The 15,120-nt window shown below is 37.7% G+C and overlaps 1 protein-coding gene across 6 annotated transcripts in view; it reads left to right on the top strand.

Moving 5' to 3' along the window:
* The window catches only part of ROCK1 (Rho associated coiled-coil containing protein kinase 1), a 151,034-nt gene that overhangs the window by 123,510 nt on the left and 12,404 nt on the right, over positions 1–15,120 (top strand). For 4 of the 6 annotated variants that reach the window (XM_084964317.1, XM_005653400.4, XM_084964315.1 and 1 more), the window contains exons 23-27: positions 1,622–1,787; positions 4,821–4,914; positions 5,359–5,447; positions 9,502–9,690; positions 10,999–11,158. In XM_084964317.1, coding sequence (XP_084820443.1) covers positions 1,622–1,787; positions 4,821–4,914; positions 5,359–5,447; positions 9,502–9,690; positions 10,999–11,158 — 698 coding nt within the window. The remainder of the gene's footprint in view (positions 1–1,621; positions 1,788–4,820; positions 4,915–5,358; positions 5,448–9,501; positions 9,691–10,998; positions 11,159–15,120) is intronic. The other 2 variants (XM_084964319.1, XM_084964318.1) reach the window with 1 other exon arrangement.

The following is a 15,120-nucleotide window of genomic DNA, read 5'->3' as shown; positions in this document are numbered from 1 at the left end:
TTGCCATCCTGCTTCTCCGTATTTTTCCTGTCAGTATTAGCTATTCTTTTATTCCTAGTTGCTTAAATCCAAAACTTGCAATCATCCTGGATTTTTCTTATACTCTACATGCAATCTGTCAATAAATACTAGCTATAACTAAAAAAAATATATTCAGACTCTGATCACTTCTCACCACTTTTATCATTTACCAACTTGATCCAAACTGCCATCATCTCCAATCTTGATTATTTCACTTGCCTCCTACTGGTATCCTTGCTTCTGTCATTGTTCTCCTACTAGTCTTATCTTCATCAGCAGCCAGGATGATCTTTTAAAAGTAGAATAAAAACAAAATACTCAGTAAAAGCCAAAATCCCTGTATTGTTTTAAAAAGCCTTGCAATATTGTTTTCTTGCCCAGCACCCCGTCTCTCACTCTTCCTTCAGAACATTTAGGCATTTGTTACTAGATGTTTCCTCTACCTAAAATTATTCCCAGATACATACATTGGCTCACTCTTTTATTTCCTTTATGTATTTTCTCAGTTGTCAGCTTAGCAGAGAGGCCTCCTTGATCACCTCTATAAAATAGTAACCACACTCTATAAAATATTAACCACCCTCACAGCTTCTTCTACCTTTCCTTTCATTGTTGTTCTCTGTGGCATACATTGGTCATTTCTTTAAATTGTCTCACTCTAGTAATGTATGCTTTCTGAGAGCAAGGAGTTTGTTAGCGCTGTATACCCTAATTCCTAGAACAGTGTTTGGCACATAGGAACATTCAAATAAATATTTGTTGGACAAATGAATGAATGTTATTACCATTATTTTTAGTTACTTTATGGTTGAGACAGAAAATTTTATTTGTAATACTCCCTTAGTAGAAAATAGGTGGAAGTGATTCATTCATTTAGTAACCATATATTTTATTGAGCACCTACTGTGTATAGGGGTTGCAATCATGCAAGATCACTTATTGAAGACAGGTTCTTTGGGGAGTACAGGCATACTGGTGTGATCTGGTTGTGTTCTGAATGTCAGTTCTGAAAAGCTTTAAAGTACAATTCCCAAGGAGCACTCTTAGAATAGTTTATAGTAGTTTGCCAATCTGTTTACAAGTCTTCATAATTTCATTGAATTTCAGAGCTGGAAGGAACCTCAGAAATAATGTAGTTTAATTCTATCATTCTAAATATTTGAATGGAAGTATAAGGAACTTGCCCAATGTTCCTCCCAATTAGTTAGTGATAGAACAGGGTAAGGGCTCAGGTCTGGCCTCTTGATTTGCTAGCCAAAGACTTATACAAAGGTAGGTGCAATGCTACCTTTTATTCCTGATCCCAGGAAGTTCCTTTTCAGGAGTATACTGCTTGCCATTGTTTTATTAACCTCTTCTTAGTTAAGCAGAATAGCAGGTACAAGATTAAAGTGTCCTTTATTTTTTTTTTTAGTTTTTCTAAGTGTGAGAGATTAAATTCATTACTGTTACAGAATGTTTGTAATGGATGCAAAGTTTATTTTAAGCAGGAGAATATTTAATTCTTTTTATTATTTAAATATAATTGTGTTTTTAAGCATAATAAGTTAAAAAGATGAACTGAGTTCGTTTATATTCATTTTTCTTTTAAATCTATTAGAGAAACTCTTGCAACTCAGTTGGATCTAGCAGAAACAAAAGCTGAGTCTGAGCAGTTAGCTCGAGGACTTCTGGAAGAACAGTATTTTGAATTGACTCAAGAAAGCAAGAAAGCTGCTTCAAGAAATAGGCAAGAGATTACGGATAAAGATCACATAGTTAGTCGGGTAAGTGTGATAAGTTATGTGATTAAAATTAATTTAAATCAGGTCACATTTTAAAGTGTTTGGGTAAGTGTTTGTGCATGAGTATTTACTTATACGTAGTCAGCCTGTACTTATATATGAAATAGTTTATACAATCCAAAACAACTGTTAATGATTGAAGTTCTTCCTTTTTTTTTTTTTTTTTGTCTTTTTAGCGCCACACCCACAGCACATGAAAGTTCTCAGGCTAGGGGTCAAATCGGAGCTGCAGCTGCTGGCCTACACCACAGTCATAGCAATGCCAGATCTGAGCCGTGTCTGCAACGTACACCACAGCTCATGGCAATGCCGGATCCTTGACCCACTGAGTGAGGCCAGGGATTGAACCTGTGTCCTCATGATTAGCAGTCAGATTCACTTCCACTGAGCCACCACAGGAACTCCTGAAGTTCTTAGTCAGTGTATTAGATCTTTTTCTCTTTCTAGATCTTAATATATTTTATGTGAAGAAATACTTAGCTTAAATCCATTTGCTTTATTATATTAATAAATTGCAGCTGATTTTTTTGGCCAGAAACCATTTTGGGATGAACAATTCTTCGTAGGTATCTACAAATCCGTTATAGAAAAGCCAGTACCTATTTCTGAAATTTATACTGGCATATAAATTACGGTGCTAGAAAGGAGAATTGCAGAGATTTTTCTTCTTGGTGATTAAGCCACCAATAAGTGCTCTGGCATAAGCAGATCTGGGTTCAAATTCCAGCTTTGCGCCTAAGAAATTACTTGGTCTTGGCAGTTTGCTTTAACTTTTCCAAGTATCTGATTTTTTATCTATAAAAATAGAAATTATTCCTATTGATACCTATTCCACAGGATTTTTAAAAAAATATTTTTGGTCCGTTTCCACAGCATGTGGAAATTCCTGGGCCAGGGACTAAACCCAGGCCACAGCAATGACCCAATCCACCTTAGTGACAACACTGGATCCTTAACCCACTGTTCCACAAAGGAACTCCTTCCACAGGATTCTTAGGAAGATTAAATGAAATAATATAAATAGAATGCTGAATATATACTACGAAAGTAATTATTTGGAGGACAGAGGGAACAAAAAGTGTTCATTGAACTGAGAAGATATCTTGGGACTGAAAAACAAGTTAGGCAGCTCTGTATAATCAATGGGTCAGTTCACTTATTATAGGGTAACTTACGGAGTGGGATCCCACAGACAACAATCAGGAAGCATCATTTTACAGCTGGACTAACAGCATATGGAAGCTCCCAGGCTAGGGGTCAAATCAAAGCTGCATCTGCCAGCCAGTACCACAGCTTATGGCAACACCAGATCCTTAACCCACTGAGCAAGGCTAGGGATCGAACCCATGTCCATATGGACACTATGTCAGGTTCTTAACCCTCTGAGCCACAATGAAAACTCGTGGGGACAATTTTATAGTTAACCTTGGGTATGGGAGAGTAAGTATTTAAAAACGACAGGAAGTGCATTATGGGGAGTTCACATCGTGGCTCAGCAGGAACGAATCTGACTAGCATCCATGAGGGCACAGGTTCGATCTCTGGCCTTGCTCAGTGGGTTAAGGATCTGGCATTGCCGTGAGCTGTAGAGTAGGTCTCAGATGCAGCTCAGACCTGGCATGGCTGTGGCTCTGGCATGGGCCAGTGGCTAAAGCTCCAATTCTACCCCTAGCCTGGGAACCTCCATATGCCATGGGTGCGACCTTAAAAAGACCAAAAAAAAAAAAAAAATTTGTGGGAATTCCTGCTTTGGCATAAGGGAATTGCTGGCATCTTGGGAGCACTCTGGGATACAGGTTCAATCCCTGGCCCAGCACAGTGGGTTAAGGATCTGGCATTGCTGCAGATGCAGCTTAGATCACAGCTACAGCTCAGATCTGATCCCTGGCCTGGGAATTCCATGTGCCTCAGGGCAGCCAAAAAGAAAATAAAGATAATAAAAGAAAAAAAATTTATGAATGGGTAACTAATCTCACAGGTACCAGGAACACATCAGCAAAGGTCTTCATCATTATTTGAGGACCACCAGAGCATGGAGGCCACCTGGTCCTAATGATTATTAAAGAATATTAACTACAAAGCTCTTAGTGTCAAAGAAATGATTTTATTGCACAGTACAGTCCTGCGTAGTGTTGGAGAAGTACAGAAGGAACTGTGTGGGTATACGATGGTATCATTTATGCTAACAGCTATACAACACTCAATCAAACATTTTAAATTGTCATTTTCATCATCATCATTTAGATGAAGAAACTGAGGCCCACAAAGATTGTGACTTGTTGATGGTCACAGAGCTAGAAAACTAAAATACTGATTTCCTACTTTCTAGTCTTGTTCTCTTTTCATTACATTTTTTTTATTCCTTTCATTCATATGTATATGTATGTGTATACATACACACACTGAAATAATTTTTGGAAGCTAACAATTGTTTTAAAATACTTTAGGAGTTCCCTCATGGCTCAGCAGGTTAAGGACCCTGTGCTGTCGCTGCTGTAGCTCTTGTTACAGCCAAGGCACAGGTTCCATCCCTAGCCTGGGAATTTCAACAAGCTATGGGTGTGGCCAAAAGTAAATAAATAAAATATTTTGAATTTAATTATATCCACATATTTTAAACTGGAAACCAGCCTTTTTTTTTTTTTTTTTTTGGCAGCATATGGAAGTTCCCAGGCTAGGGGTCGAATCAGAGCTGCAGCTGCCAGCCTGTGCCATAGCCACAGCCACATGGGATCCAGGCCGTGTCTGTGACCTATACCACAGCTCATAGCAATGCCAGATTCTCAACCCACTAAGTGAGGCCAAGGATCGAACCCGCGTCCTCATGGATACTAGTTGGATTCGTTTCCACTGTGCCACAATGGGAACTCCCCCAGACATTTTTATAATTAAGCAATGTCTGACCTGTCCTCATCTATAGAAGATGGAAGAAATTTTTTTAAAGGTTATTGCTTTTAATATGAGACTAACAAAGAGACCATATAGCTTACATATAACTTTCTGTGCTTTGTTTAGCTCGAAGAAACGAACAGCATGCTAACCAAAGATATTGATTTACTAAGAAAAGAAAATGAAGAGCTAACTGATAAAATGAGGAAGGCAGAGGAAGGTATGTAGGATTTTTAAAAAATCATAATGTTAAATCAAGTTCAGAGGTAAATCTTTAGCTATTTATGTTGTCCATTAGGTTTTTGAAATATTTGTTTCCATATGTTAAGAAGCTTTGTAGCCTTAAATATTATCTTAGTAGAACCTATTCTTATCACCCCTCACTGAAAAAAAAGATAAAGATGAGGTGATGGATGTGTTAATTAACTTGATTGTGGGGAAATCCTTTCACAATTATACACATATCAACTCATCGCATTGTACCCTTTATATCTTAAAATTATATTTGTCAATTATACCTCAATAAAGCTGAGAAAAAAATTATCTCAGTGAAGTCACTGAAAGTTATTATATAGTATATATTAACTTAAATAATTAAGGACATTGTTACTTTTCAAGGCAGAAATTAGTGCCATACATAACATTTTATATAATTTGTTGACAGAATATAAATTGAAGAAGGAGGAGGAGATCAGTAATCTTAAGGCCGCCTTTGAAAAGAATATCAATACTGAACGAACTCTTAAAACACAGGTATACTTGCTCTCAGTCTTTTCCATGTGTTTATACTTGTGAATCATATATGCAGAAGTTAGTATTCACTCTACATGTCCTTTTTCTTAAAACTGAGGTTAGAAGGTTCACACTTTTTGTTAGAACAAATAATGTAATATTTTTTCTTCAGTGTATACTGAAGACTTATTCAAGAAATTGGATTTCAAATGAGTTAAGAAAGCTAGTTCATCTAATCAACTGATTAGTAAAGGATGTGTTTTAAATTGTATGTAACACCTGTAATTGACAGTAGGAAAACCTAATGAAGAGAAACCACATGCTTGACTAAGGTCAAGAGAGAAGAACAAGTGAGAAACTTAATAGGGGTGGATATATCATTTTGCTTTGTGTTTAATGATGCAGTTAGATAAAATTTTTTATAATAAAACTTGATATCTTGTCATTTTACTAAGTTATCCAGTAGTTTTAATTCTAAATGAGGTACTGTATACTTTAGTTGATTTTTACAGTAAAATAAATATTTTCTACTTAATAGCTGCTTACCACTAATCTACTCTCCCTCTCAAGAATCAAATCTTTCAAAAATGCAATCTTTTTGTGTGTGTGTGTGTGTGTGTGTGAGTGTGTCTTTTTGCTATTTCTTTGGGCCGCTTCTGTGGCATATGGAGGTTCCCAGGCTAGGGGTTTAATCGGAACTGTAGCCGCCGGCCTATGCCAGAGCCACAGCAACGCGGGATCCGAGCCGTGTCTGCAACCTACACCACAGCTCACAGCAACGCCGGATCGTTAACCCACTGAGCAAGGGCAGGGACCGAACCCGCAACCTCATGGTTCCTAGTCGGATTCGTTAACCACTGCGCCACGACGGAAACTCCCAAAAATGCAATCTTTTAATATCTGTTGAAAATCCTTCACTGAAGGTTTTACTTCTCTTTAATAACAAAACAGGGACCATGAAGAAAAAGATTGACATTGACTATATAAAAATTCAAGTCCAAAAGAACATAAGTTAAAAGAAAATAAACTAGGAAGAATATTCACAGCATATATAGATAAATATAAAGAGCATTGGTAAGTAGGAAAAAGATAATCAAACAGAAAAAAGAAAAAGTAGGGGACACTTAAGAGAAAAAGAACTAGTAAAGATATTGTGAAAGATTTGGAGTTCCTATCATGGCTCAGTGGTTAATGAATCTGACTAGGAACCATGAGGTTGCTGGTTCGATGCCTGGCCTCATTCAGTGGGTTAAGGATCCAGCATTGCCATGAGCTGTGGTGTAGGGCGCAGACGTGGCTCGGATCCTGAGTTGCTGTGGCTGTGGCATAGGCCAGAGGCTACAGCTTCAATTAGACCGCTAGCCTGGGAACCTCCATATGCCGCAGGTGTGGCCCTAAAAAAAAAAGAAAGTAATAATGAAGTATTTTTGACAGTCAAACCAGCACATTTTAGTAAATTAGAATACTCTGCCTTGTGTATTATAAGCATATAGGGAAAGTTCATTCATACAAGAACAATTTAACAGAATAAAACATTTGAATGTGCATATTCTGTGACCCAATGTCTGCTCATTTAGGAATTTATCCTGTATAAATACTTCTATAAATGCTCAAAAGAAATAGGTAGAAATAAAATGTTGTAACATCTTTAATAGTGAAAAAATAGGAGTTCCCCTTGTGGCTCAGTGATTAACAAATCCAACTAGGAACCATGAGATTGCAGGTTCAATCTCTGGCCTCTCAGTGGGCTAAGGATCCGGTGTTGCTGTGAGCTGTGATGTAGGTCACAGACTCGTCTCGAATCCCACTTTGCGTAGGCTGGCAGCTACAGCTCCGATTAGACCCCTAGCCTGGAAACCTCCATATGCTGCAGGTGCAACCCTAGAAAATACAAAAAAAAAAAAAAAAAAAGTGAAAAAAATAAAAGTAACCTAACTATCCATCAATTCAGTACCAATAAATAATGATACATCCATACAATGGGATGCAAAGGAGCCTTTAAAAATTAATGAAGTAGGAATAGACCACGATGGAAAATAATACAAGAACAGGAATGTATGTACATGTATAACTGGGTCACTTTGTTGTACACCAAAAATTGGCACAACATTGTAAATCAGCTATACTTTAATTTTTTTAATAAAAAAATTAATGAAGTAAATTTACATATAATGACACAGAAACAGTGTTTACCATGACATATGATATAGTATTAAATTTAAAAAGCAAGTTGCAGAGTTTCTGCTGTGGCTTCTTGGGAGCTCTGGGATTCAGGTTCGATCCCCAGCCTAGCACAGTGGGTTAAGGATTCAGCATTGCCACATCTGTGGCTTGGATCTCATCCCTGACCAGGGAGTTCCATTTGCGGTGGGGTGGCCAAAAAAGAGGGGCGGTTGGGGGAAAGAAGATGTAGTACAGAATGTACAACAATTCCATTTTTAACTTAAAATAGACTATACATAAGGAAAAGTCTAGTACAGACACTTAGCAGATTGAAAGAAAAGAGAAGGCTTTAGCAGAAGTGGTCTTTGAGAAGTGATATTACAAGGCCTTTTCACTTTCTTCACAATATTTAATTTGCATTTGATTTTCCTTGTAATAAACTTGTTAGAATTACTACTGGGAAAAAAAAAGCAGGAGTTCCCGTCGTGGCTCAGTGGTTAACGAATCCGACTAGGAACCATGAGGTTTCAGGTTCAATCCCTGGCCTCGCTCAGTGGGTTAAGGATCTGGCATTGCCATGAGCTGTGGTGTAGGTCGCAGACGCAGCTCAAATCTGGCATTGCTATGGTTCTGGCCTAGGCCAGTGGCTACAACTCCCGATTCGACCCCTAGCCTGGGAACCTCCATATGCCGTGGGTAACGGCCCTAGAAAAGACAAAAGACAAACAACAACAACAGTAAATACATGTTTACAAGCTATTACCCCACTAAAAAAATTATTCAAGAGCTCTTTATCCTATGCTGGATCTAACCTACATGGAAATGATTGTGGTCACGGATTTTTTTCTGTCTTGATGGAAAATCTATGATTTTTTTTTTTAGTCTACCAGAGAACAAGTATACCATGACTTATGTACTTGGCAGTTTACTTAGGTAATTTCACATGTTTCTAATAATTCTGTCTCATTTTGAATATATTTTTTCCTTCTGGCAAAAGAGGTTAGCCTCAACTATATTGACAACTCCTTTCACATCCAAAAGGGCCTCAGTATGGCCTAATCAAGTGCCCTCTTCCTCTACTTTCCTCCTTGTTTAAAAGAAAAAAATTACCTTGAGCCTTTTGCCTATGTACTATTTCCTCTAATTGTAGTGTCATCCTTGGCTCACCTCCTCAATACCATTTCTACTTTGCTTATCCAACTCCTATTTGTCTTGTTGAGAAGCATGTAGACACAAATGCAGGTACTCCAGGACCAGTTAGATGCTTCCATAGCACCCTGCTTGCCTGCCTCTTCTTACTTAGCACTCTGCTATAATGCCTGCTCCTCCATCAGATGAGCATGCCTTTGGGGCACAGCTGTATTTTCTATCCTTATACCTAGTGCCTGTCAGTGTTTACAGGCAGTATAATAAGTGCTGAGTAATTGCTGAATAATAAGTGGATTTTTGCAAGCTTATGTGGCTCTTACATTTGAACAATGAGTTATTAATATTTACTTGTGCTGGAGTTCCCCTTGTGGCTTGGCGGTTAATGAACCCAACTGGTATCCATGAGGACTCAGGTTCAATCCCTGGCCTCACTTAGTGAGTGGGTCAAGGATCCAGCATTGCCGTGAGCTGTGGTGTAGGTCGCAGGCAAGGCTCGGATTCCAAGTTGCTTGGCTGTGGCGTAGGCCAGCAACCGTAGCTCTGATTTGACCCCTAGCCTGGAAACCGCCATGTGTGTGGCCCTAAAAAAAAAGTTAGTTGTGCTGCCAGTTATTATATCCCAACCTTCATTAGGTTCTCCTCATTTTCACATACATAAAAAATCCTCCTTCTTAATTTTGAAGAAAAGTATATTTTTAGTGGAGATTTAAATCGGATGGCTACAATAAAGATCGTAATTAATGATATTCTAATATTTTAATAGGCTGTTAACAAGTTGGCAGAAATAATGAATCGGAAAGATTTTAAAATTGATAGAAAGAAAGCTAATACACAGGATTTGAGAAAGAAAGAAAAGGAAAATCGAAAGCTACAACTTGAACTCAACCAAGAGAGAGAGAAATTCAACCAGATGGTCGTGAAACATCAGAAGGAATTGAATGACATGCAAGCGGTAAGGTTTGTGTGCGTGTGCTTATAGGATTATTTTAAATTGAGATTATTATAAACTTATTGTCTAGTGATCCCGTTTAGTTTTTTTTAATATAAAAATGCATATTTAGGTTTATATTCTCCACAATTTGATTACTGTTGCTCTAATTTAAACCATAATCTTGAAAAACTAGAAAGATACTCTGTTGCCTGTTAACTAAAACTTGAGTTATTTTTATCCCTTAGCATCTGCTTGATTAGAGATGCTACTTTTAGAGAAACAACCAAGGGTTTTGGCTCTTTGGTTTTAGGTTGAAATTGAAAGATGGCTGGTATAATTTTGACTGTAGTTGGGATAAAGGAATTGACGTTATTATGGCTTTTTTGTTTTCTCTAGTCAGGATTCTTCTGAAATCAAAATATGAAACAGTATTTTTTTCTGTATTTCTTTTTTTTTTTTTTTTTTTTTGCCTTTTAGAGCAACTTCCCAGGCTAAGGGTTGAATCGGAGCTACAGCTGATGGCCACAGCCACAGCCACAGCAATACTAGATCCAAGCCACATCTGCCTCCTACACTGCAGCTCACAGCAACGCTGGATCCCCGACCCAATGAACAAGGCCAGGGATCTAACCTGCATCCTCATGGATACAAGTTGGATTCATTTCCACTGAGCCACAGTGGGAACTCCTCAAACAATTTTGTGGTACTTAATAGCACAAAATTGAAAACATGATCTCTGATCCTAGTTTGAGTTAGATTCAAGCACTGACTCCACCACTTACGATTCAACCATCCTGAGAAGCTTTCTGTATCATTTGGAGCCATAAAAGCATTTTCTATTGTTTTAATAGAAGTTTGGGTTTTGGTTTTTGTTTAGATGCTTTATATGAAAAAAAAAAAAAAAATGGAGTTCCCATCGTGGCTCAGTGGAAACAAATCCAACTAGTACCCAAGAGGATTTGGGTTTGATCCCTGGCCTTGCTCAGTGGGTTAAGGATCCAACGTTGTGGTGAGCTGTGGTGTAGGTCTCAGATGCAGCTCAGATCCTGCATTGCTGTGGCTGTGGTGCAGGCTAGTGGCTACAGCTCCGATTCGACCCCTAGCCTGGGAACGTCCATATGCTACGAGTGCAGTCCTAAAAAGACAAAAAAAAAAAAAAAAAATCTATGATAGTAAACATTGATGAAGTTTACAGTAAATTTTTAGTATTAGCAATTCTAGATTACTTATTTTACTATAGTTCCATTAATTTTTAATGTCTTTGTGTTGGAAATTTGACCTTGATTCCTTATCTTGGTTTTTCTTTTTTTCTTTTCTTTTTTTAAATAGCAATTGGTAGAAGAATGTACACATAGGAATGAGCTTCAGATGCAGTTGGCTAGCAAAGAGAGTGATATTGAACAATTGCGGGCGAAACTTTTGGACCTTTCGGATTCTACAAGTGTTGCGAGTTTTCCTAGTGCTGATGAAACTGATGGAAACCTTCCAGGTAAGAAATTCCTATTATATTTCATTCAGGTTTTCTTATACATCATAGGTTTCTTTCATTGAGTTTTCTACCTCCCTGTCATCTTGTCCATGGATTCTTAAGAAGGAATTTATGTTTTTAATAGCCAGAGTCTGATATATGTATGCTTAATGCATTTTATAGAATAAAAGCAGTCATAAGCAGTCTTAAACTATTAAGATATTTGAGTGGCTCTACCTAAAGAGAAACTTGAAGAAGTTTATGAATCAATATTGAGCAACCTAACTCTATGGTGAAAGTTAAAGCTGCTGCTACAGCTCTCACTATTTAAGAAAAATTGTACATGTCTTCATTAGTAGCAGTTAGTTAATGTTTTATGTATTTTTGTACTAAAACTAAGAACTAAATAATTAGGACCACAGCAGCTCTATATAGAAGCCTACCTAGTGTTTTAGTTTTATCTTTCATCTTGGCTTATTCAGGAAGGCTGAACTCAAGCATCATCAGGTGGTTTGACTGGCAGACTTAGGTGAGATAATACTTTTAGATTTCAGAAACCTGATCTAATAAATCTATGCTGGAGTCAGTCAGCAAAGAGATTTTAAAGTATTTCTCCTGGCTTCATTCTGAGCATGTAATTTAGAATGGTTGTGTATTTTCTGAGATTTTGCTTTTAAGGTTTTTGAAGTTCAAACCAAATGAAGAACAGTGGCACAATGGGTAAAGCTGTTGTCACTGCAACAGCTTGGGTTGCTGCTATGGTGTGGGTTCAGTCCCTGGCCCAGGAATTTCCACATGCTGCAGCTGTGGCTAGGGAAAAAAAAGGTGCTGGTGGTCATTCTCCATTTCTATGAAAGGAGACCAGTTATAGTCTTTTTCTCTATTACTGTGTTCTCAATATTGAAATTTTATAGAGGTCTCTTAGTGCTGAGCCTTTTCATTTTGGAGATTGTGACTATTGTATTAAAGGTAGAAATTAATGGCTAGTTTTTAATCAATGTTGTTTTACCTCTGTGTCAGATATTTTGCTATTAATTTGAAAATCTGTACTAAGTCAACCATTTACTAGATTCTCTGGCAAATAAAGTTAGAATTTTGCAGTGAGTTCTCTTCATGGCTCAGCGGTTAATGAACCCAACTAGGATCCATGAGGGTGCAGGTTCAATCCCTGGCCTCACTCAGTGGGTTAAGAATCCAGCATTACCGTGAGCTGTGGTATAGCTTACAGACAAGGCTTGGATCACGAGTTGCTATGGCTGTGGTGTAGGCTGGCAGCTGTAGCTCTGATTCAACCCCTAGCCTGAGAACTTCCATATGCCACAGGTGTGGCCCTAAAAAGCAATAAATAAATAAATAAAATGTTGCAGTCATATCTAGAAAGATTTGTAAAGAATTTTAATATCTATTCTTGATTTGCAAGAGATTATATATATATTTTTTTTTGGCCACCCTGGGATATATAGAGTTCCTGGGCCAAAGATCAGATCCATGCCACCATTGCAACCTGTGCTGCAGCTGCTGCCATGCTATTTCCTTTAACCCACTGTGCCAGGCCAGGATTGAACCTGTGTCCTTGCGCTGCAGAGACACTGTCTATCCCGTTGCACTGCAATGGGAACTCTTAAAGATTTTTTTGAAAATAATGATCGATTACTTAGTTTGAAAATTAATAAATGAATTTAAATGACAGATTAAAAAGGGGAGGTCTTTGATAGTTAAAAAATTGAAATAAAGGCCTTTTGAAATATGTATTATTTTTAGTTCAATGAGGTTATTTAAGTTCTTAGATAAACTGATACTATGACTTTATTTCTCTTAGATTTCCTCACTCAGTATAAAAATTCTTATTTAGTTATCTCATTTATCTAGAGCTCAGCCTTTGTAATCTCAGCAGGCATCTTGTCATTAACCAGATTAAATCGCTCCTCTGAATTTCCTAATTCCAAAGGCTTAGGAAAAATGGTTACTCCTTCTTCTGACTTAGCCCTTTGAAGTTCTTAAAATTATTTTCATTTTCTTATGTCTTCAGCCTAAAAGGTCTGTGCCAGGTTGTGTCCTTAGCAGACTGTATAAATATAAAACTCACCCCCCTAGGGTTAAGGTTTGCCTGTTGCCTAGATGACAAAAAGACTCACGTGATAACTTTCCTTGTTCTTTTTGTGTCCTTTTGGAGCTATTGACCTAAGAATCTGAAAAGAATGTAAAATAGATGAAGCCTTAAGAACACTTGATGGGAGTTCCCATAGTGGCTCAGCGGAAACGAATCCGACTAATAGTATTCATGAGGATGAGGGTTCAATCCCTGGCCTTGCTCAGTAGGTTAAGGATCTGGCATTGTCCTGAGCTGTTGCGTAGGTCCCAGATGCGGCTCGGATCCCGTGTTGCTGTGGCTGTGGTGTAGGCTGGCGGCTGCAGCTTCAGTTTGACACCTAGCCTGGGACCTTCCATGTGCTGCAAGTGCAGCCCTAAAAAGCAAAAATAGAGAAAGAGCACTTGGTTATCAGCACTCCGTTAATATTCTTTACTTCCTATGGATTATCTGCACCATTTTCTTTCTGCCAGCTTGATCTTAGACTCTGTAGCTTAAACCTGTGAATGGTGGATTTTTTGGTCTGTTTCCAAGTATTTAAGAATATAAGAGTTTCTGACTTTGTCCAAATCTAATTAATGAGTGGAGAGAATCAGTGCATTTGAATTCTTGAGCATTAATTAATTTTGTTTCTTTTTTATAGCACTTCTGAATTTAAATATTTTGAAATGGTTCTCAAACTTTGTTTCTTAGGCAGTGTGTAGTTTATCTAAGTAAACTTCAGCAGTCTTCAGAGGTTAGTTTTGATGTTCAAAGTGGCTATATTTGATACTGAGTTCCTTATAGTTTGACTCTAAGTTGCATAAAGGAGTCAATTGCTGATATTTCAGTAATACACATATAAAGTTTTTTTTGTTTTTGTTTTTGTCTTACCCACGGCATATGGAAGTTCCCAGGCTAGGGGTCTAATCAGAGCTGTAGCCACCAGCCTACACCAGAGCCACAGCAACGCCAGATCCAAGCCATGTCTGCAACCTACACCACAACTCACTGCAATGCCGGATCCTTAACCCACTGAGCGAGGCCAGGGATCAAACCTGCAACCCCTTGGTTCCTAGTCAGATTCGTTAACCACTGAGCCACGACGGGAACTCCTCAATTTTTTTGTAAGTTAAAATTGCTCTATAAACATATAAAAACTGTTTTTGTGCTTATGTAGCATGTTATTGATAATAATCTAGACTTAGAAGTCCTCAACATTTCTTTTATCTGGAGAAGGTGATTTCTGTGTCTGATGTAAAAGATAGCCCTTAGTGCATTATACTTTCACATTGCCACTTAGGTCATAAGTGGTCATGGTTTTAAAGGAAGTCTTTATATATTTTTTAAAAACTGGCATATTGCACATAAGACAGAGGTAAAGAAAACAGAAAAGTAACTAATGTGTATTTCTTAGTTATCGCTGATTTTAGTTTACGTGTTTCTCTGAAGGGAAATTATCAGAAGGAATATTAAGTATGTTATTTTAATATATATTCCTCCTATAATATTATTAGGGGTTTTGTTTTTTGGAGGGTTTTTTGGCTGTACCTGTGTCATGTGGAAGCTCCAGGGCCAAGGATTGAACCTGCACCACAGCAGCAACCCAAGCCACAGCAATGACAGTGCTGGATCCTTAACCTACTGAGCTACCAAGGAACTCCATATTATTGTTTCAATTTGGCAGAAAACTACACATCTATTCAGCATCTTTTTTGAGTTCCTAATTTCTTATTTACATTAGAGCAAATATAAAGTTGGGCTTATTTCATAAAATGCCTTTGATGTATAAAATTTCCGTAGGAACATTAGATGACAAAATCATAACGTACACTTCATTGAAAATATATTTCAGTGAATATATTCAAAGAAAACACTGACAAGTAAATCCAAACCTAGCCGGAAATCATAAATA

This window comes from Sus scrofa, chromosome 6, assembly GCF_054392235.1.
Source record: "Sus scrofa isolate SSC_HxYL_T2T_F1_AM1 chromosome 6, Sscrofa_HxYL_maternal_Yorkshire_Landrace_v2.0, whole genome shotgun sequence".
Lineage (NCBI taxonomy): Eukaryota > Metazoa > Chordata > Mammalia > Artiodactyla > Suidae > Sus > Sus scrofa.
The sequence above is the reverse complement of the archived record's forward strand: the minus strand, read 5'-3'. Positions and strand labels throughout refer to the sequence as shown.